This window comes from Agelaius tricolor, unplaced genomic scaffold (genome assembly GCF_023055355.1).
Source record: "Agelaius tricolor isolate 1412-34295 unplaced genomic scaffold, bAgeTri1.0.p SCAF_8, whole genome shotgun sequence".
Classification (NCBI taxonomy): domain Eukaryota; kingdom Metazoa; phylum Chordata; class Aves; order Passeriformes; family Icteridae; genus Agelaius; species Agelaius tricolor.
The window spans coordinates 6,028,921-6,051,502 of NW_027269268.1; the positions used below are offsets into that span (position 1 = coordinate 6,028,921).

At 39.0% G+C, this 22,582-nt stretch overlaps 1 protein-coding gene across 2 annotated transcripts in view; it reads right to left on the reverse strand.

Annotated features, from left to right (window-relative positions):
- Positions 1-639: 639 nt before the first annotated feature.
- The window catches only part of ARHGAP10 (Rho GTPase activating protein 10), a 137,715-nt gene continuing 115,772 nt past the window's right edge, over positions 640-22,582 (reverse strand). Inside the window, exons 20-24 of one of the 2 annotated variants that reach the window (XR_011679894.1) lie at positions 19,633-19,795; positions 9,452-9,583; positions 8,443-8,534; positions 6,095-6,237; positions 640-905 (exon numbers count right to left, since the gene is read on the reverse strand). Coding sequence is in view for 1 of the 2 variants with exons in the window: in XM_071431479.1 (XP_071287580.1) it covers positions 817-905; positions 8,443-8,534; positions 9,452-9,583; positions 19,633-19,795 (476 nt within the window). In the remaining variant the exon portion in view is untranslated. The remainder of the gene's footprint in view (positions 906-6,094; positions 6,238-8,442; positions 8,535-9,451; positions 9,584-19,632; positions 19,796-22,582) is intronic. The other variant, XM_071431479.1, reaches the window with a different exon arrangement.

Here is a 22,582-nt window from a genome sequence, read left to right on the forward strand (position 1 = left end):
AGGAACCATGACATATAGGAGCCTGTAATAAAAGTTCATGTGTCTTATCTTTATAAAATAAATGAAATCATACACGCAACATAAACGAATGTGCTCTTTGAAGACATTTGAAAAATGTCATGTCTTGATAACTATTATTTTTACTTACTGATGTCTGTTCTGCACTGGCTATTCCACTCTGAAATATAATTTAATTGTCAGCATGATAGCTTTTTTTATCCATCAGTATTTTCCAAACCTAAAATGATCATAGAATCATAGAATGGATTGGGTAGGGAGGGACCTTAAAGACCATTTTGGTTTCAATCCCCTGCCATGGGCAGGGACACCTTCCACTAGACCAGGTTGCTCAGAGCCCCATCCAACCTGGCTTTGAACAGTTCCAGGGACGAAGCAGCCACAGCTTCTCTGGGCAACTTGTGCCTCACATTCTGTTAAAAATGGTGGCTATCAAAGCATGATCTCCAGGACACTAAGCTGAGTCACAGATCAACCAAGTACTTGACTTCAAAAGCTATTTATCTTGCAAACAAACATACTACTACTGCTCTTTACAACTGAAAAAAACAAGCCCCCTATTAAAAAATTAACCTATCCCTCCATCCCTATTCCCCCCCACCCCCCCATTCCAACCCTCAAAGAATCATTTTTTTCTAATTCATATTTGGCAACACTTAATGTCTTTATACAGATTAGGATCTTCAGTCCATAGTCCAGCTCTTCACTGATTAAAAGCAGTCACAAAAGTAGAGACAAGTGACTAGAACAAAAATCCATGGATACCATGTACACCTTCTTGGCGTTCAATGCACAAAGCTATAAAAACTGAACATAATTTTGTGGAATAAGTCCTCTCTTGCCATCTAACGTGCCTTCTAGCCATCCTGGCTCTCTGGAAAATTGCACTGCAAAAGAAAAGGAGAGAAAATTACTGCATCTTTTTATGTTTGAATTAGTACTTTTCAGCTTTAGCTCCATGACACCAGGCAAAGCATCCATAAAAACTTCCCTTCATCTGCAATCACCAGTTTAAGAATCTGGCTAGGAAAGATAAAGAGGATTATTAACTTGACTTAAATTCTTTACAATATACTTCTGCAAAGCCTACATGGTGAAATAGCTTTTAGGTGCAGGAGACTTCATTAAGGAAATGGTTAATGGAGCTTCGGACAGATTATAAAATAGAAAAATTTGTGCCTTAGGGAAAAAGTCTGAATTCATATCAAACAGTGGAAAACACTTTCAGTAGTTGGGGCAAAACAGGAGCAAAAACCTGTCTTGAGGAGAAGTGATGAATCTGGAAGCTCAGAACCACAGAAGCACAGCACAGGACCTTACTTGGCATGAAAAGTAAGCATGGAAAGGATTGTAGGGGAAATAGAAATGATCCAGATGTCACTCCAAGTATCATCTCTTCAGAATAGAGCAGCTATTAGAAGTGACCAGTGGACAAAATCTGAATCATTCTTCTGATTAAATCCTCTCTCTGAAATTCAAATACATAGTGCAAATCACAAAACACAAAGCAAAGGCTTGCAAGCTCCTTGTGCCATCCTAAGTGTTTACCACTGCGAATCCCAAAGTTCATGCAAGAGTATCCATTAATATAAAATAAGAAATATTTCAGCTTGGACTCTCAATGCCCCAGAAGTTACTCTGTGAGCAAGAGAACTAATGAAATCTGACTTCCTGAATATATGTATGTTGACCACATTTGACAGGAAGTTAAGAAAGAAGCATAAGCCTCCTTTCTTTGGAAAACAGACTAAAAAGGCCTCAAATTCCCCTCTGAGGTGTCTTTTAAGGATACAATACAGATACCTATTTACCTATGTAACTGTAAAATCCCACACTTTTTAGCAACCTACGGCACTCTCTCCCATCCTAATTTATCCTCACAGTGCTTCTGAGACAGACAGTATTTAGGGAAGACATCAGACAAATGCTGAAACGTGCTGCCAGCCATGTCAGTGCTTTATTTAAAACACATTAACACATGGGGAAATGTGATATTTGTAGCCTTCCACATATCAGGGAAATAACAGTTGAGAGAGAGCAACATGTTAAGTCTCACTTCCAAAAGCATTGTAAGGCTCTTAATTTGAGGACTTAAAAACATACTTTCCCTGGTTTTTTCCTTGTGTCCTATTATTGTTAGACAGCTGTGCTCAGAAATCACACTTTAAACAACAGCTGTAACTCCAAAGAACCCAGAAAACGAAACTGCTTTCAAATGATACTGATAGTTTAGATTCAGCACGAAATGCTGGGCTTATCTTTGTAATAAATGTGTTCAGCAAAAAGATTCCAAAGGAAAAACATGCATAGACAATTACCTTTTAGGATCTGTGCTCACACAGTAACTTACATTACTATTAGTAATTAGCAGGCCCTCCTCTCCCTTTGTCCTTTCTGTTCCACAATTACAGAGTACACAGGCATTTGAAACTGCATGGCTGACACCACCACAAACCTCCCTCCAGAAGCTGTAATTCTGCATTTCCAGCAAATGCACCAGCAGCCAAATCCCTCCTTGAGGTCTCCCATACCTACGGAGCACATCTGTATTACAGGAAACAAACTCCCCATAAAATGAGAGATTAGGAAGAAAAGCAACTAGAAAACCTAGAAGTAGGAAATTTCTACCTGTCCTCTGGTACTTAACCTTAATTTCCATTAGAAAGAGGGTAGGTACCACTGGCATGTGAGAGTCTATAAATCCAAGGCCTGTTCAAGCTGAGGGGAGCCCTCATCTGAGGGGATCACACTGAAATTATAATTTACCTAAAATTTACACAGAGGAGGAAATGCTCAAGCTAAGCTGAATCACATCACTCAACACAAGAGCAAACTTCCAAAGAAATATTTTCCAAGCAAGTTTGATAAGATGATGGTGAACTCTGCTCATTACAGCACCTTCATGGCCCAGCAGCTGGGTTTGAGTGGCAAACACCATTTTCACCCCAGCAGATGAGACCTAGCTGGAACAACTGAGCTCTGGGCTTAGGAAATGAAATATTGCCCATGTACATTACACAGCTCAGGGCCTCACTTGTTGGCAGACAGTTCTTTTAGACTCTAGGAAGACTGAAGAAGGAATTATCACTCAATTACACCTAAGGCCACCATTTCTAGAGATCTTTGCTTTAAAAAAAAAAGTAATAAAAACTAATAAAAAAAAAGTAAAGAAGCAAAAAGTAATTCTTAATGTTCAGCAGCTGCAGTGGCTGTCACAGCAGGGAAGGTTTCTGCCCCCACTCCAATCACCTTGTGCCAGAAGGGGTAAGATAGTTGTGTACATCACTGACTGCTTCTGTAGGCAAAAGATATTAATGAAGGTGCCATCCAAAAGTAAAGCTGCTTTAAGCTCCAGTGATCCTATTTACTTTGCTAATCCATTTCTGAAGTACAGTGTACAACAGCATGCATACCTTTAAAATCAAAACCACTTAACCACATAAACTCCATTCCTCTCTCATGCACAGCTCTTCTTAAACCCAGGACACAGCCTATTCCTGAAAAAATACCCCGCTCAACAGAAGACATCTGTAGTGGCCCCTTTCTGTCATTTCTTCTCAGTCAACAACAATTACAGTTCTTAGCACTTTCTCAGGCCTGCCTCATTTAAAAATACCTTGATGCAGAAACTACACACTTGGCCTTAAAACTCATTACTAGAGCAATCATCCCACAGGACTAAGGCTCATACTGGCACAGGACAGGAGGGGAAAACACTCATAGTATAAAGGATACAGAGCAGAGAACTAAACAGTAAATATTTTCAGCAAGGTGTAAGGAGTGTATAGCAAGGCTGCGCAACAAGATCAAGCACAGAACCACCACTAAAAACCCTTGCCTCTTAGGACAGTGCAAATAGCAGCCAAGCTGAGAGCTCAGAGGGGCACAGTGACCCCCTCAGTACCTGCTGCAAGGCCTTTTCAGCAGTCTCACTCATGCAGGCAAGGTGCAGGGAAGGAAGATGTCTGAGCATCAGTACGACAGCAAGGGCTATGGAACAATCACCCCAGCTCAAATGGGCCAGCAAAATCTACAGACTTGGAACTTGAAGTGAGATCTGATTTCTTCTAAACAAGAAACACCCTTAGGTCAACTTGGCATTTGCAGCATTGCCTCTTACTTTTCTATATTCTTCAGAGGAAATAGCTTTGATATTGCCAGTGTTATTATTTATTAGCAAATACATAAAATTCACAGGCAGCTCTTCCCAGAGACCCAATGCCATAAGCAGACTTTGCTTTGCTCTGGCAGCTCAAATGTTTCACAAGTCTCAACCACAATGAGAGCAGGACTTACTTCCTCAGCAGTATTAGTTCATTGGCTGGGTGCCACTAACTTCAGCAAGACTGAATCAGCCACTGATTCACACTGATTTCCATGTCTTTGTGGAAACTGGCTGTTTTGGGAGCAAATCTAACCTGCATGGTGTCTGGCAGAAGAGGGCCTCCCTTCCTCATGGACTGTCAGAGTAAAAACCTCAAAAAGCAACATAAATGAGGATTACTGAGAGCAACAGAAATCTCACTGCTAAAACCACTACAGCACTAGAACTCATTTCCATAGAACTCAATGATGCTGGCCAATTTTTCATCAGGAAATTCAATTTAAGCAACCAAATGTTCTTGCAAGCCCTCTGTGTTTAGAAAACCCTTTGGGTTTTTGAAACAATCCCTGTGGGTTGAGTTGATAGCAGAAATGCAGAAATATTTATCATGCTTAGGGTTAGCCTGGAATTTGAAATTTCAAAACTTGCTGTTTCCCTTAATGATGCTGTGAGAAGCAGAATTATCTTGTGGACAGAACACAGGACTAGGAGTCAGGGGTCTTCTCCCCATGAATGTTTCCAAGTGCTCTGAACTACACAGATGAAAGGTGCACCAAGAAGTAGCTCTATCTCCATTTTTACCCCAACAAAAGAACCATTTGCACATACAGTGCAATGCATTATTTTGGGAGCACCACTTCTCTTTGATGCAAATCCTGGATTGGTCAGGACCATGAAGACAGTCCACAAGCCACAGCGTGAATGAGAGGGCAGAGAGTGCCTTGGAGTCAAAACCAGGAACATTAACTGAGGCTGGCACTTTGTTACAGTGGGAGAGAGAGATGGGGATGACAAGGCCTGTGTGAATGTGGCTTTTTGTGCTCCTTTTATACTTGGTGGGGATGATGGGTGCCCCACTTTTCCTTAGGAAAAAAAAAAAAAAACACTCTCAGTTTTCCTCATGTTTTCTCTCCCCTAAAATCGGATTTTAAAAATTGTAAAAAGCCTTGATAAGAGCTATCTTGACAAGTTTTCAGGAAGCCTTCCTGCTAGCAGTTCTGCCAAGGAATTTTTATTGTGTAAACACCATTTAACCTATCTGAAACACTTCTCCAGAGTGAAATTCCCATTTACTGACTTTAAAGCAGTCTCTTTCAAGAACAAGAAATTTAATAACACTTGGCTCCAAGACTGGCAAAATTCCAGTGCCAGGCAGTCTGATTATTCTTCCCCTGATTATTGGGAATATCTGCCTCAACAACAACAGACATGCACAGCCAGCATATGTCTCTCAATCTCAGATTCTGCTCTGCTCCTTCCCTTATGTGCCCTTATCCAGCTGCAAACTCTCCAAGCTTTGCTTCCAACCACTTGAATTATATTGTTATGTGCTGTCAATAATATAGCCTGTAACAACTGGGAAATAAAAATATTGGCACAGCCTAAGGCAAATTGAATAGAAGATTTAAAAAAAAATCTAGTGGATATTGTTCAGATTACGTTATTCATTTTCCTACACAATTCAATTAAATAGAAAACTTTGCCTTTTCTTTTTAACTTACCAGATGGTGCCTTAGCATTTATATTCAATGGCACTTTAATGGAAAGACTGTGGGATTTGGGGAAGCACAATGTACATGCAGTACTGAAAACACCTGAATGTGAAAATGCCAAGGTTCTATACAGATTCCTATCAGGTGATGCAAAGCTTAACTTAGAATATTAGCAAATCTAACCTTGGCAGACTGAGACAGATTTTTTTTCCCCTGTTTAGAAACAGGAAATGGAGATGGGAGCAAAGGTTAAACTCACCTTCTTGCACCAATATTACATTTAGTAGCTATGACAGGTGCAAGACTGCTTCCCTAAATGCCATTATCCTGTCTGAGGCTGGAGCAGCCAGAAAGATTCATCCAGTGTAATGACAGGTGGGAGAGAACCTCTGCAATCAACATCTATGGACCAAGAGAGACAAACCAAGAACGGGGAAGAAAACAGGAAAAAGAAAACAAAGCAGAAAAGAGAGGAAAGAAAAAGGAAGAAAAAAAAAAAGAGGATTAGAAAGTGAGAGAGGCCGGGTGGAGAAAGGAGAGACTGATAAAACCTTCACTAATGGAAGCAGCACTTTTTAGTAGACATTAATTTAACAGTTACTTTAATGGTTGATACTAGCTGTATGTCAACTTGATTGATGCTTTGTCACTTTGATAGTTAAGGTTATTGGTAGAGCTGCAGAATTGATGTATTATTACTTTAATTCTTCATTTGGGGGCTTTATTAGGGCATATGGGAATTTAAATTGAGTAACTAAAGAACCTGAATTGATTCACTGCAATCTGATTTCAGCACAGACACAGGGGTGCCTGATACAGAAAGAAAAGGCCCATGTCGAGGCATTTCAGAGGTTTCAAATGTGGAGACAGGTCTGCACTTGGCAGGAAAGAGCCATCCATGACATAACATACTGGGAAAAGTTATGAAATTACCATTACATACAGTTACTGCCTTATTACTTGCATGCTCTCCCCATTTTTTCTGCCAATCCACAGCCTACCTGAGGGTGAGAGCCCTGCAGGGCAAGGACAACACCTGTGAAATAACCAGGATACAGCAGAACAAATTGAAACTAATGTGTTGAAGGAAATGTGAGCTTTGCCATCAGAAATCTGCAATTGGGTTTTCCAAATGCAATCCATGCAACCTTTTTTCCCAGTTTTGGACCTTATTTGTCTGGTGACGTGGAAAAAGTCACAGTTGAAACATTTCTCCACAGATGCCAGAGTCAAATTCCATACTTGTTTTGGGGCAATCCAACTCTCCAGTTGAAAAACTCAACCAAGGCTGCAATGCACCAAATCATGGGGGCTTTGTCACCACTTCCTGAGTTCTCATAGCAGGAGAGAATCTTAACATTGCTCTCACACAAAAACATGACACACAAGGAACTACTTCTTGGAAGACTTCCTTACCCCAAGCTAACACAACCCTTGCTGTTCTGCAGCAGAAATGCCTCTCCCAGACATCAAATCTTTTCCACCGTGCACTAGATTTTCTTTCCTGTACACAGTTTGATGTCTGCTGAAGAGCCCTATCAGTCATGTTTTAAAAAACTTAAATTAAAATAAGTGGTGTTAAGGACTTTAAAAAGAGCAATCACTCAGCTAATTCATCTTTAAAAGGTTTCCCACCTAACTTGATTCAGACATGATTTGCCTGCAAGGCAGCTCTAATAGGAAACATCAAAAATGATTTTGTAAAGTGGGTGCTGGTAGGGAAGAACCTAGTGGGGACCCCAGACCACTTTATGTTGAAAAAAAAAAAAAAAACAGAACTGAAGACTGGACCAGGCTTGCTGTTTACTTGTTTGGGGGGAGACAGAGGACAGGAATATCCTATTTTACATACCATTAAAAAAAAAATAAAATCCTGAGCTTCCCATTCTCCATTTTCAGAATTTGTATTACAGTAGTCACTAGCATAAGGTTTAAAAACTAAAACCTTTCCTATCAGTTTGAAGTTCCTTTGCATTTGCTGATGGGTAGATCCATGGAAGCTCACTGAGAACAGGAATCACCTTCTGGATGCTCACATGTAATGCTATATTTGGATCCATAGATATCATTAAACACAGGCCTTCATTCCACACCTCAGTGAATATTCCATTTTCTACCAGTACATGCACACGCTAATGCAGACCTTGATCTAAATCAGTAAAAACTCTCTTTTTTCCTTCATTGTTCACCTGATTTACCTGGCACTCTGCTTCAAAATCCTGAAACAGATTTTTTTTTTCTTTAAAGGAAAACCCCTGTGTTATTTTACAACAAGAGTTCACATTTTAAAAAATTCAGTTTCACAGACCAAGGTGTTCTCTTCTATTACTGAATAACCTTTTTTTTGGTACTACAACACATCTAAATGACGCTGGAAAATTATACCAGCTGGAAGAGTCTATTCACCCAAAAATCAAAAGCACTGCCTCACAGTGCTAAGGATATGTTAAGTAGCTTCTTCATACCAGAAAATATCTCCATCACCAACTGTGTGCCATCAGCAATGTTGGCAGAATAGCAGTCAGGCTTGTATTTTTATCCAAAGCCATTTTAGCAGTTTTGTCAATTTGTTTTTCATTGCTTTATATTTACTCAAGCAGTACTTACCATCTTCAAATATTGCTCCTATCTGAAATGACAATTCAGAGCTGTGTTCTGCTTCACATGGATAAACTGCTCTTGCTTTTCGGTGGGCAACACTGAAAAATGAAATGATGAATTATAGCAACTTTTTACTATTATGAAGACACTGTCTCAACCATTCTCTCTCCATTCACATTTGGAGATGACTAAAACTTTAAACACAATCTCACATGCATCATTACAGGGTTATAATTCATACACACAGCCAAAGCTGAAGCTTCACAGCTTACTGTTGGCATTTCTGAATACCATACTCCCAACTTTCTGCACACTATTTTTATGACAAACTCGACTTTCAACTACAGTTAAATTTTTTTCATGTGCTAGTCAGCAATGAACTCAATAGCAGGCAAAGTATAATATACTTAAAAAATTCCAGCAGAAGTAAGAAATAGGATTTTTTTTATCAAGGGTTGGGAAGAATTTGTGAATATACCTACTACTTGAACGACTTAATTAGAAAGACATATATTACTAAATTTGAAGGGAAAAGCTAAGATGGTGAAGACCTTCAAAGAAAAAACTCAAAATACTTCAAAACATGGAAAACAACATGGAAAGAAGCAGAAACAGGATGGAAGGAAAGCTGGACAAAAGAGTGAAAGAAAAGAATGAAACCAAAGAGAAAGGAAGAAAGTCTAGGATGAGAATCTTAAATCTGGCAAAGGTGGAAGAATCTGCATTTTAAAAGACTCTAAGAGAAACACTGCAGGAGAGAGACACTATGAATTGCCCACCCATTGTTAATACAGCCTTCCTGACCACTGGCTCAGGGGACTGTGTGGCACACCAAGGCAGGTGTTCAAAGGAAAAGTAAGATGAAGTAGACAGGTATTTCATTCTGTTAAAATTGCCGCCAGGTTGCATTTCCTGGTTTGAGATAATCATTCACATGCCACGGGAGACTGTTTTTTAAGGATACTGAAAAAGGAGGCAAATAAAGAGCCAGCAAAAGTTGAAGTGCATACCATACCTTTCCACTGCTCTGTCAGTGCCAGTGGCAGGGCTGGGGAAGATGAAATTGGGTAGTGCAGCATCTGTGGCAGCTGGGGTAGCAGATGGAATGTTCATCCATGAGACCATCGACGGGCGGCTTTGAGCAGGACTAAGAGGAAATACATTCAAGGCAGAATTAACAACATGAATAAAGTTTCTTATCCTACCAAAATATTTGAATCTTTATAACTGGACAACCTGTGAGATTTTCAAATTCAAACCAAATCATATTGTCAAGCTGATTTTGCAGAAATGGCCACCATATGATTCTGCACTCCTCCTTGGAATTCTTTTCCTACATGCCCTACATCCTAAGCTAAGGAGAATTACCTGAGATGCATGACATAAGCAATAAAAGGGCAAAATTCCCCATTCCTTATCTAATAAAGACAGACAAAGTGAAATTGCATCGAGCAGGCTATTATTTGAGCTGCCACTCTGCCTTTACAAGTTTTGATGAATCTATTTAAAAATCTCCTCAGTACTGTACAACTGAGAAGATTTCTAAAGAGGCTGCAGCTATTCCAGCACTGGGATCACGATGCTGGCTCTGGATTGAGATCTTCATGGAGCTGTGCAAACACTGTCTCAGTGGCTGCCCCCACCAATGTTATCAAGTTAATGGCTGAACACAAAGATGCCACAAGAGGAGAAGAAATAGCAGGCAAAATTTAAAAGTTGCATTAGTAAACACACAAAGTTGCCCCCAACAAAAAGAACATTTCTAATTTTACGCCTTAAAAGAACTCAAGTGTTCCAGCACTGGAAGGCTTTCCTTCATTGCATGGACAAAACAACAAATAGTCCAAAACCAGGCTGTCAGCATGTCTTTGGAACAACAAGCTGGACTCCAAGCAGTTTCAAAGCAGAAACAGTATTAAAATCATTTGCACACAGCAATTGTTCCCTCAGAAGCAGAGACTTCCCAATACAGCATTTATGACTTTGTCTTACTCCAAGATTAATCTCTTAGACAGCATTGATATGAAAAGCACCATCAAAATCTAAGAACTCAGTCAAGAAGGTTTTAGTAGGAGTCTAAATGCACACTGATCAAAATGGAGTGAACACAAGCAAAAAGAGGAATCAAGAATCAGCCCTGTTATAATTGTAGATTACTAGAAGAAAGCAGGAAATCTAACTTAGATAGCTAATTTTTATCTTATTGTACACTGGCATATTTAATTTCTAGAAGAAATTATCATTATTTGTTGGTTTGCATAGCATGATTTACAATCAAATTCAACTTTTACAAACTCATATATCATAGTCACTCTAGCAGTTACATAGTTAAGCAGGCATTTATTTTGAATATTTTTTTTTTAATTTAGTACATTATAATGTGAATTTCATATTCCTTATTACAAGACAATGGCTTTTCCTTTGGAAATGTATCAGATGGCATGTGAATAAAAACTGGAATTCACAGTTTATAAAACAGCATTCTATAGTTAATTCTACTAGTAAAAATGAAACTTAAATATGTTGGAATCATAACCAGAAGGGTTTATCAAAACATGCTCTGCTTTTAAAAATTATCACATTTACCAAATAAGGAAAGGAATCATGTGGATTAAACTGAATGATGAGCAGGATCATGGTGTCTAGAAACATATTTTATGCTTAACTTTGGGATGAGAATATCCAGTCATCTTTTCTGCCTCGGAATCTTCCACGGCACCATTTTTTACATCTTCCAACAATTACATACATTTAGGAGCAGCACCTATAGAATTTTAGGGTTTTCTTTTGCTTCAACTTGTCTCCTTCCTCCCATTTTTACCTAATAATGGAAAAATTTTCCTCAAATAAAAGAAAAACCTTCAGCTAAAAGTGACTTCATTCATACAAACCAAAAAAATGAACACCAGCATTTGGATCATTTTCTCTAAATACTGAGAATAAAGCAATTCTCAGTGGTACTGTAAAGTTTATAAAGTTTGTCAGAAAGTAAATAATTTCTTCATCATTCCTCACTCACAATGTCTACATGCAGAATTAATTTTAACTCAGCAGGTGAACACAACAACAACATTTTTCAAAAGTGAATTTAAAAGAAGTATCCTACTTGCACAGACTAAACTCTTCTACTTAAAACAGTCCTGAGACTTAGAGAAAAAATATTTTCCTTGCTATTTATTCAATTCAAATCAATCTCTTGGCAGGGGGGTTGGAAGGATATGATCTTTAAGGTCCCTTCCAACCTAAGCCATTCCCCGATTCTGTGATAAGGATTGGTGTTAGGCTCATTTCTGAAACCTGTAAAACTACTGAAAACAGAAAAATAACACTCCAAGTATATTGCCAAAGGAGTATTAAAATGTCTCTAATGCAAAGTATTCACAATTCAAGAATATTCTACCAAGTGGCCTTTTGTAGTGCAACCTCAGATGTGTGGTTTGATTTTCAACAAATGAATATTAAAACTTGCATTTATTAAATATTTCATTGATGGATGCATCATGTTAATCTCTGCAATTTACTCAATCAGCTCTAGAACAACACACACCACCTGCACCTCACACAGAATTAATGACTTCAAAGCAATGCTCAGAACAGAGAGAGCACAAAAGGAATCCTCTGACCTAGGGAAGCATTGGTCATTCATAAGAATACTTGGAATAAACACCAGATGGTTTCTTGCTGAGACTTGGAGAGGAAAGAAAGAGGGAGGGGAAAAAAAAAAAAAGAAAGAGGTGTGCACATAAAGGAACAGAAGATGAAATGAAATGTTCAGCTCCATGCTATGGCATGTTAATTTCTCAAGTTACAGAGACTCAACAAGAATTGCAATCTATCACCAAGTGAGACTACACTGTCCTTTACCAGACAGGATTATATAGAAGCATGTTAAAATTGGCAGGTTTTCTACAAATTCTGAGCCACTCCAACACTTGTAGTGGAAAAACACTCCAGAAGTACAGGTATGTGGAGTGCTGGGCTGCTCCCTCCCCCACTTTTTTGATGAATTCCCTTAATACTTTAGAGCTGTAGGGAAAACACTGCAGCAGAATTTGCCTGTCACTTCAGGCTCCTGGTTACCCGGCAAGAGATCATGCTCTACCATCCAGCAGGAGACAAAAAACCCCACACATTTTTCAATAGCAATAGCTTCACCACAGTAAGAAGAATGAAAGAAAGAAAAAAGAGAGTTGATAGCTTTAACTGTGAAGCACGTCCTAGAATTTACGGATTTGGTTGTGAGGTTGTTTTTTTTTTTTTATTTATTGTACTTGGTTACCTCAGGAACCACTTAATTCTTGTTACTGAAACAAGGTTTTACTCAATGAGAAAAATAATTTCCAATGTTGTGGTGTGTAAGCAACAAAAGGTTAGATTTTATTGTTTTTTCCTTGAAAAGGCTCTTGTCACAGCCTGGCTGCCTTGCTATAAAGATTTGCATACCTTGTTTATCAAGATGATGCTACATTAGAAAGTATTGCACGTGTTATCACACAGCATCTCAACTTTAAGAAGGTATGTGGAAGAAATCCTAAGGCTAAAATGAAGGCAATGCATTTTCTGTGGGTAGGAAAAAAACTCAAAAAGGCTGACATAACCATCTCTCTTTGAGGAAAAAATGCTATTGTCTAGCATAGTGAACGATGGGAAAAGGGAGGAGGGGGGAATGGCTTTACTGAAAATAAGCTAGAGATTTTGTACTGATATTCAGCAAGAAATTTCTGAAAACAAGATTTTATTGGATGTTTATCTGGCTGGTTCCTAAGGTAACACAGCTAAAGAGCAGCCTCTTATCTTGAGAGCAAGGAAGAGAGTCTGTGAAAAGAATCTACACTGCAACTCCTGAGAAAAAAAAGGGTTGTTTCAGACAAGTTTGGCAGCGCCACGGCTGTCGTATCACAGTGTCTGGCTGACAAACTCAATGAAAGCTTTCTGAAAGGTTTCATTACAAGATGACAGTGTGTATCAAAGGCTGTTGGCTATTGCTGATTCTTTATGCAATCCAGTAGTGACCACCACCACGTCTTCCTGCATCTTAAAATCCCCTGTGCCCTGGGGAGTGGGGAGCAGAAAAATATCTGGCCAAAATTCTAGAAATTGTCATTGCTGCAGCAAAGCTGGAGACAAACAGAAGGCCAGAATTTCCCCATCTGTGTTCCCCCTGGAAAGAAACTGCATCCTCAAAATTTCAAGTATGTGACATGCACACAGCTTTCCTGAACCCTCATTTATACAGAGCACATCAGTCAGCACTGAAATAGAGGGGTTTTTAACTTGGATTGTGAAGTCTCAGTGAGGCAGCTAACACATTAGTGAAATGATCTTTCACACCAGTCTGGTAAATCCAAAGCTAATGTCTACAGCAGCTGTCCCAAGTAAAAGCATTTTTAAATGATAATTCAGACAAAGCAAAAGTGAAATATGTACATCTATAGGCTTATAGCTCACCACTGCTCCTTTCAGGGAAAAAAACAATGAGGGGGCTGTGTTACCCTGGAGGAATGCAAAGAAAAGAAAATAATAATAAATTTTAAAAATTTAAAAAGGGAACTTTAGCTCATGTCAGTGATTGCATGCACACCCCTCCCTGCCCTGAGCACACACACCATTTACCCTGTGCTCACACAGCAGTGCTGCTGTCAAGCTCCCTGGCAGCCAAGGAGATGGCAAGGTCTGTTTTGTACGAGCCACATGACTAAGTTATATTATGCCTGTCTCAAAGAAGCTGCAAAATGAGGGCTCTTGCTCTGCTTGCATAACGAAAGGGTACAAAAAGAAGTGCCTGCTCCGCTAAACCCGCTCTCAAAGTGCTGAATCACTGAAGAGGTGGCAGCTGAAACAAAAACAAACTGCAGAATAAGCACAATGACCCAACAGCAGCTAGAGCACCTTCTTTCAGTAAAACAGGATGGTGACATTAGATATTATAAAAAGTTTTCAAGACAGTGAAACCGAAGTCACTCATCATTTGTGTAAAACTGCAAATTCACAGCACTGCCAGAAAGTACCAAAAAGAAAGTATTGCCATTTTAAGGGGACCAGACATGCCGTCTACTGATGTAGATATAACAAGGCTGATGGGAATTCACGCAGCAGTCAAACAAAATTAATAACTATCTCCAAGGCTTCTGTTATGTGCAGAACACCACTATCTCTGCCTGCCCTTGCCATCTGATGGCTCTTTTAACATCAGGTTGCTCACCAGCAATTTGAACAGCTTGAGATTTCATGAAGAATGAGTAACATCTTCCCAGCATGGTCAAAAAGACCCTCGATGCTGCACAGCACAGATCTTGTCACCATTTTGCATATTAAAAACCCCAAAACTAGATCCACAGTGTAGCACTTACATACCATTGAACTGGGTAACAGAATATTTTACTGTTGGGAGAACCAATTAAGAAAAATTCATAAGAAATGAGAAAAAAAAAAGACTTAATTATTTCATCTTCCATTAGTCCCTTGCACGTTCCTGAAAATCCATTTATATCGGTGCTTCCATTTCTCCTCTGGGCCTTGAACACTTTGGTATTTGGACTATCAGGACTGTACCTTGCATGCTCCTACAGAAGCATCCAAGGTGAGATTCAGTTTGGAAACCATGAATCTTAGCATTCTTAGCCCAGAAATGTAATTGCTTTAACAAGCCCTGCACCCACCTACACTACTGAAAATGTTTGAGGGACAGGAATGCTTTCCATCCCCTTGAACTGCAAAATCCCAAAGGCTTAGAGAGGGAAACAAAAACAAGCAAGGTAAACAGATGCTCAGTATCATCTTGAGGAAGGCTATTCCATATCCTGCATCATAACTCCATCCAGAACAACCATCAAAAGTCACCATGTTCCAGCCCCCTGGAAAACCCAGACACCCTGCAGTCTCAGATCCCAAGAATACACTCTCCAGCTGAGAAACAAGGCATTAGTTTTCATGATTTGAATGAAGAAGTGATCATGCAGTAAGTGTAGGATACTTCCAACAAAAAAAGGAAGACTGACCCAATTCTGAAAACCCAGCTCTGTGAGGGGTAAGTCTGTAAGGTCTGTAGATAAGCCCTGGCACAGGGCATTGTACTGTAAGCACAAAGAAATCTTGTGACAACAAGGGGCCAGTTACAGCAACAAATCTTTCCTTATCAGAAAAAGGTCCTCAGAAAGATTAATTACAACACCTAGCAAGTCCAGAGAATACCAAGTGTTCAGCTTCTTTGATCCATTCTGAGGTCAAGTGAAAAAAGACATAAGGCAGTCCACGGTATTTTAGGACATGACTTGTAATCCACCTTTTGACAAATCAGTCATTGCAATGAGGGAAACCTGTACTAATCCATCAGAGGTGAGCTGCCATTACAGCCAGAGCTCTGTAAAGGCTGAACAGGACAGGATCATCAATAAATGATTCTGTAAGTAAATTCTATGACCAAACCACAGCAGCTGCAAAAAAAGTTTCCCTCGCCCTGTTTTAATTTAATTACACCACTCCACATCTGATACTGAAACTTTGGCAATACCACCTCCTTCCCTATTAAGAGGACTTTAAATTTTTGGACTTTGTCTTTACTTGCTTAGGTATATTTATTAGACACTGAAGTGTATACCCAGTTTAGCTATCACTGTTATCTTCTGCATGTGCAAAGCCATAGTGCAATAGGGTGAAATTCAAATTTTGTATCACTAACTTTCAACTGCAGGTAAAAGGGAGGATTGACTACAGCTTCACAGTTCAAATGCAATTTAACAGCTACCCCTAACTACTTCTAATCCATATCTCCAAGCTCAAGACCATCACTACCATCAAAACAGTCTGGGGACTAGCTGAGAAAGGCTATCCAGCCCTTTAGTAGCTGAAATCCTGAACTCCTCTTAAGAAACTACATGTGTTGAACTATTAAAAAATTCACCACAGGAATAAAAATCTGAGTGATTAGGGTGCACTATTTTTCAGTGCCAATTAGGAAGGGTCACATCCTCCAGCAAGCCTCTTGAAGAAAAGATGTGGCAGATTTACTTACTTTTTGGGCAAATGCAATAGAAAAATCAGAAACTGTGTAGGAGAGTCTGTATGGACAGTTAGAGAGGAAAAAAGGAAGAGTGCAAATGCTGTTAATTAAACTGAGATTGCTGTTGCTGCTCTACCTTGAAGGGAAAAAATGTCCACACTAGTGGAGAGCAATCCTTTACTCAGCTCACAACTCTAATTATGAATTTATTATGTTTGAAATCACCATGTGCAAAGCATCCTTGGATAGAAGGTATTTTCAAACAGTACATGTTTATGACATAGTGCTCCATCAAGTAGAAGTGGTAATTCACCCATCCTAGCTATCTGGAGTTTGAATCCTGTGTCTACAAAAACCTCTGTGTAACTTGGTGATTGACGGGGAAAAAGAAACTCCTATGTTCTACCATAGAGTGTATGTAAAAATAAAACGTATTTATTTTTAGTATTTGGCTCTAGATGGAAGTGTGATGTTAAAAATAACTTCAGGAAAAAGGTTAAAGAAAGTTTAGGGTGCATGATAGTCTTAAAGCAGCAAACTCAGGTCTCCACTGAGAACCACCCCTGCCAAGCATCACCCAAGTCTCTACTCACCCCTGCAGGAGCACGTGACAACACAGGACATATGTCTGATCCACACAGAGCTTTCAGAGAAAATCTAGCATCAGGCAGACACACACACTTACAGACATGAAAACCAACAGCTTAACGGGGATTCAGAATGGCACATATGTGAAACATCACCTTCAAGTTACACCGTATGCACAGCACATCTCTAAATACTGATGTGACAATTGAGCAGTCGGGGCTTTGTGAGATATTTCACATTGGTGGCAAAGCCCTTGCTCTCTCAGCTTCTTTCACCACTCTGGACACAGAGCCCCTCCTAGAGCCCATCAAGAGGTGAGGGTAGCTCTTGCTTTGTTAGGTGGGACAAGGAAAGGGCATGCATCACAAAAATCTCTGCCCAGAAACATCATGGTGACAACAGCTATCATTCTGGAAAAAAAACCAAGCTTCTTCTTTGTTGAAAACAAATACCACAAAAAGTATTCTCGCTACCCATCACGTACTCTTGCTTAAAGCAAGCTACTGGCGTAAACCAGCTCTTGAAATATCTGACACATCTTGACCCACAATGCAACATGCCTCCCCTGGGAAAAGCTGCAAGCAACTCTTCTGCCACAAAGAAGTCACCATCACCTTGTTGACTGCATAACTCCGGAGTGATCGATCTCTGACACGGAACACCCATGTGTTACAAACATCAGCAGGAACCCGAGGAACTGGATCCTCTGGTATAATTCCATCTCCCCTAGACTCACTAGGGCATGTGCTGCAGCTCAGTGAACACCTGCAATACCATTTGAGAAATGATACTGTGGATTTAAGTAAGGGTTGATTTTGTCCCAGTTTGGCTCAAAATACAAAACATTTTGAAATCCTGCACAAACAGAAAGGTTTGCTCTTCACCTAACTCTAAGGGTTGGTCCATCTTATGAGAATAGTCTACAGCCAACAGCCAGTGCTACATTTCCTGGAGCTGTGAGAGCTACCAGAGCTACATATATTTTGGTTTGGGTTTTATTTATTAAGGCAGGGCCCTCTGAGTCATGTGAACTAGAAGGGGAAGAGAAGCCAATTTGAGGTGAGAAAGCAGAGGAAAGAAAGAATGTAACGTTCACAGACTATTCTGTCACTGTCCAGGCTTGTTACAGAGGTAGCTCTTAAGCAGACTTCACAGACAGGCGAGTGGAAGAAAGAAACTACTTTTGACAAATTATCTAAATGCACATACCATGCACCTTTATTTTTTTCCTTCCAAAGAGAACTCTAAGTACTGTTTCCAACTGAGAAGAAAACCTCAAGCCATCAAGTCAGGTTTCCAAAACACCAGTGCAATATAATTTTTGATGAAAATTAACAAACAAAAAAAAATTGCATTTTTTTTTGTTAATTTTCATCAAAAATTAACAAACACCTGAAGTTCCCAAATTCTCTGGATAAAACCAACACTCCCCCTTTTATTCTCTGAAGTGACATTATCAGTGTCCTGCTAAACCTGTGTTCCTTAATTAGCTTTCACTGACAGTCCACTTTTATACCAACTACAGCATCTTTTCCACACATGCACCTCTCTTTGGTAAGTACAATTTGTTGCTAACTCTACTCACTTCTAGAGGATAGTACAAGATTAAACCTCTACTGAAGAAACAATATTTATGGAAAATACCTATAAATCTGGAATTCTTTCAATACAGATGAGAGAAAAAAATTGTTCCAGTTAATAAACACTCAAGTCAGCAGTTTATAATTAATAATTACTCTATGACTATCTATATATTCTCATGTGTTATGTACATCTACACATACATTTTACTCTTGTTTCATCACCAGAGCTGGCTACTCAGAATGCCATTATGGAAAATATTTGTAAAAGATCTTTTCTCCAGACCTGCTCCTTCCACTGTTCTTGGCACTAAAGGCTGGAAAAGTTTGTCTTGATAGTGGTTAAAGTCTGAATGAATAACAAACCAGAGAATTCAATTCAAGTTCAACTCTGATTTAAAAACAAGTTATGGTCAGCTTTTTGTGTATCAAACCTGAACACGTATTAGAGAGTCAGAACTTACATTTCGACGTCAATTTTTGCTAAATTTAAGTCACGCTCAAAAACAGAACACTTACAGCATCCACTGACGTGACACACTGCACTTCCATTGGAAACCAGGCACTTAATTTGGTAAGAAGAGATTAAAAATAATAATGTTCTTAGACAATAGCATCTGAGCACACACTCATTGCAGTGTGTTTATCCAATCCCAAAGCTGGGCCCAAAATCTTAGCAGTATGGCATCTAAATGTATCTTAATATTTTCTTGAAATAAAACTAGGGTAAATATCATATAGAGGAATAAATTATATATTTACTGCTTAATTAAAAAAAATTAAAACCATTTAAAATGTTATAACAGGTAACAGGAAAATGAAGTAGATTTCAACAGAACATTTTTTCCTACAAGCATTCAAGTAGGCTCTAAGCTCCACCACAACACATAAACACATATTTTTGTAGCAGAAGAAAACAAACACAATTATATGCAATTTCTAAAAATCACTCCTCACCAAACTGCAAAGGAAAATGTGTTTCACAATCATACCAGTGGAAACATCCTTAACTAATATTCAGTTACTTACAGATTTGTTGTCCAGCCTGCAAGATCTCCACTGTCCATGATAAGGTGATTTTCATCCAAGAGCCCAAGGGGGCTGCTGGAGAATGCAGGTGTTGGAGACTGGGAAGAAAGAGAATCCATGCTCCCAGTTGGGGTGTCTTCTCTGGGAGAGCTGTGACTGTCAGCTAGGAAAGAGAGAACAAGTCAGGACAGTCAAAGAATTATCTCATAAAGCCAAATAGTCTGCCTTGGAGATAATGTCCTGAAATATGTAAGAGAAGAAACTTCTGTTCCATCTCCACTGGGTGTTTTGGAGGACAAGAAATCTCCCTGTATTTCCCCAAAAGGTATCATTGCACAATTTCCCCCACTATTCTCACCAGGCTTTCTTCACATACAACGTATTCCCAGTCCCTTTTCAGTTGTGTTTTATGTGAATGAAATGCTAAATTTTGGGGAGGTGTTTTTAGACAAAGGCAACACTTCTGATAAGAAAACAGTTTAGGCTATGTGCATTTGTCTCCCTAAAAACACAGTCTCTAAAGATAATTTAACACACATTTGAGGAAATGAGTGCTCTCAAATACAATAAGCACAGTCTTCTCAAACATGAAACAATGACATTTAGAAAGGTCAGAATAAGCAAGAGATCTCTAACAAACACCCAATACCCAAAAATGTTACTTTTATTACTCCTTTCTAATGGTGTTACTTTTAAGAGAGTTCACTGTATTCTGATCTATTTGTTTTCTTAGGCTACTCTTAGGATATCACTTGAGAGGCAACATATTCAAATATGATTGATTAGGAAAACATTAAAGGAATAGCATTCCTATCCCAAGGACCATGAGGTTAAGTTACTAATGTGTCACAGCGGTCACTGCAAACCATGCTGACACATCATGCCAAACAGCACATTCTTCACTGACAAACTAACCTTCACCCACATAGGCTTTTCCTTTCATTCTTTATTTTTTAACATCAGCGGGACATTTCAGAAATTCTAAAAGAGGTGCATGAAATGAGGATGTTTGCAAGCATTAAAGTATCCAGCACAGCTAAGCCAGCAGTCTCAAATGGGGCCTGTAGCTGTTTTCAATATATTAATATTTAACAGTAATAAGGATCAATTCCAGCCACTCTTTACAAGGCTCCCTGCATCCCTTCCTCCATCCATCCTACTCCCAGTAGCACTCATGAACACAACCCACAAGCCTGCCAAATAACACCAGCAGAAATGTCTAGAGTGGATTAGATACCATTGTCTTCACCATCTTTGTAAAAGAGTTCTGCTCTTTTGGGCCCAAAAGATTTTGGGGAAAAAAAATTAACAACTATGTCCTAACCCAGCATCAAAATAATACAATCAAAAGCTGTTCAAATATTGTGCTGTCTTGACAAGTTATATCTCCCATAAATAGTAATATACAAGATGAAGTCCTGTACAACATTACTTTCTATTTCTAAATTAACTAGCATCTGCTCAGGGAACAACTGAGCTTAACTCTATTTCATCAAGCTAAGCACTACTCTTGCAATGATTTCATTTATGATTTTTTTCTTAATTAATGAAAAGTGCAACATCACAACAATGAAATGTGGACAATGAAAAGCCACCCTTGATGGAAAAAAATCCTTCTCCTAACTCTATCACAGCCTCAATTTCTTCTGCTACAATAGCTCAGAGTTAGCAAAGCCCTCAGCTGCTTCCCCAGCCATCTCATCCTCACCCCCTCCCAGCAGCTCTGAGAGAACAACTTCCCTAGAGAGTAAAATGACATACAACTGAAAACAGTGAAATGATAAAAGTGATCATCTGGAAATTTCTCCCCAAGTAGCTGCTAATTTAAGGATCTAAATTAGCCTGTAGCACCAAAGTGTGATATGCTCTGAGGAGGAGAACATTACCTGGGAAAATGAGTCACTTGCACTGTGGCAATCCTGCTCACCTGGCACCTCCCCACTGCACCAAGGCCATGGTGCTGCTGCTTCACATTTACATAACATGAGAATCACAGGAGTGTCAGGTAAAATCTAATTAATTACATCTCATTTGCAGATGTATGTGTCACAGTGATAAACATCTGAGAGATCAGACATTGCAACCTTACTTCATGAATTCCTTAGAACTAGAGTTAAACCCTTTTAATCCATCCCAATTTCCTTTCAAAGCAGTAGTAGTAGCACAGTCTAGATTATCAAACCACATATACCTTATTAGAAGGTCACATTTACCTCAACCATTCACTCAGCATTACTAAAACACATTTGAAAGGAATATTAATCTGGTTCTTAATATTACAAATATGACCAGCTCACAGCACCTCCCTATAGAAAGCAGAGGATATCTGTTGAATTGTTTCCCAGAACACAAAGAAGTTAAACCCCAAAACACTGAACACTTGAGTCACGCACAACAGAGTCAACACTGGAGACTGTAGTATACAGGCAATTATGTTTGACATTATCTTAAATTAAACTATGTGTTAAATCTTTCCTCAAATTTTACTTCTTCCTTCCTGAGCCAGTATTTTCTCACAGTCTGTACTGCACTGAACTCCCAAAACTAAGACTGGGTTTTGCACAGTAAAAACAAATCAGGTATTTAAACAGGAAAACGCCTGCAAAATTCTATGGGATTAAGTAAAAACCCTCTAAAAACATGTTCAAAGACACTTTACATTTCTGATGTCTTCAGTTATCTCCTTTTGTAAAGTAAAACAATATTTTTATTCAGGAAGAGGCAATTCTGTATAACGGCAAATACAGATGACTAATGACCATCTAGCACATATTCATGATTAAAAACAATATATGCTCCAAACCTAAATCCTCAGAATATAGGGTCATTGCTATGATTGCAACAGCACAAAGACCTCACCCTGTATTGTCAGTGCCAGAAGTTCTGCTAACTTCAGAAATTATAGTACCTCCTGTGCATGGCAGAGGTAACAGAACTGTGCCTCATTATC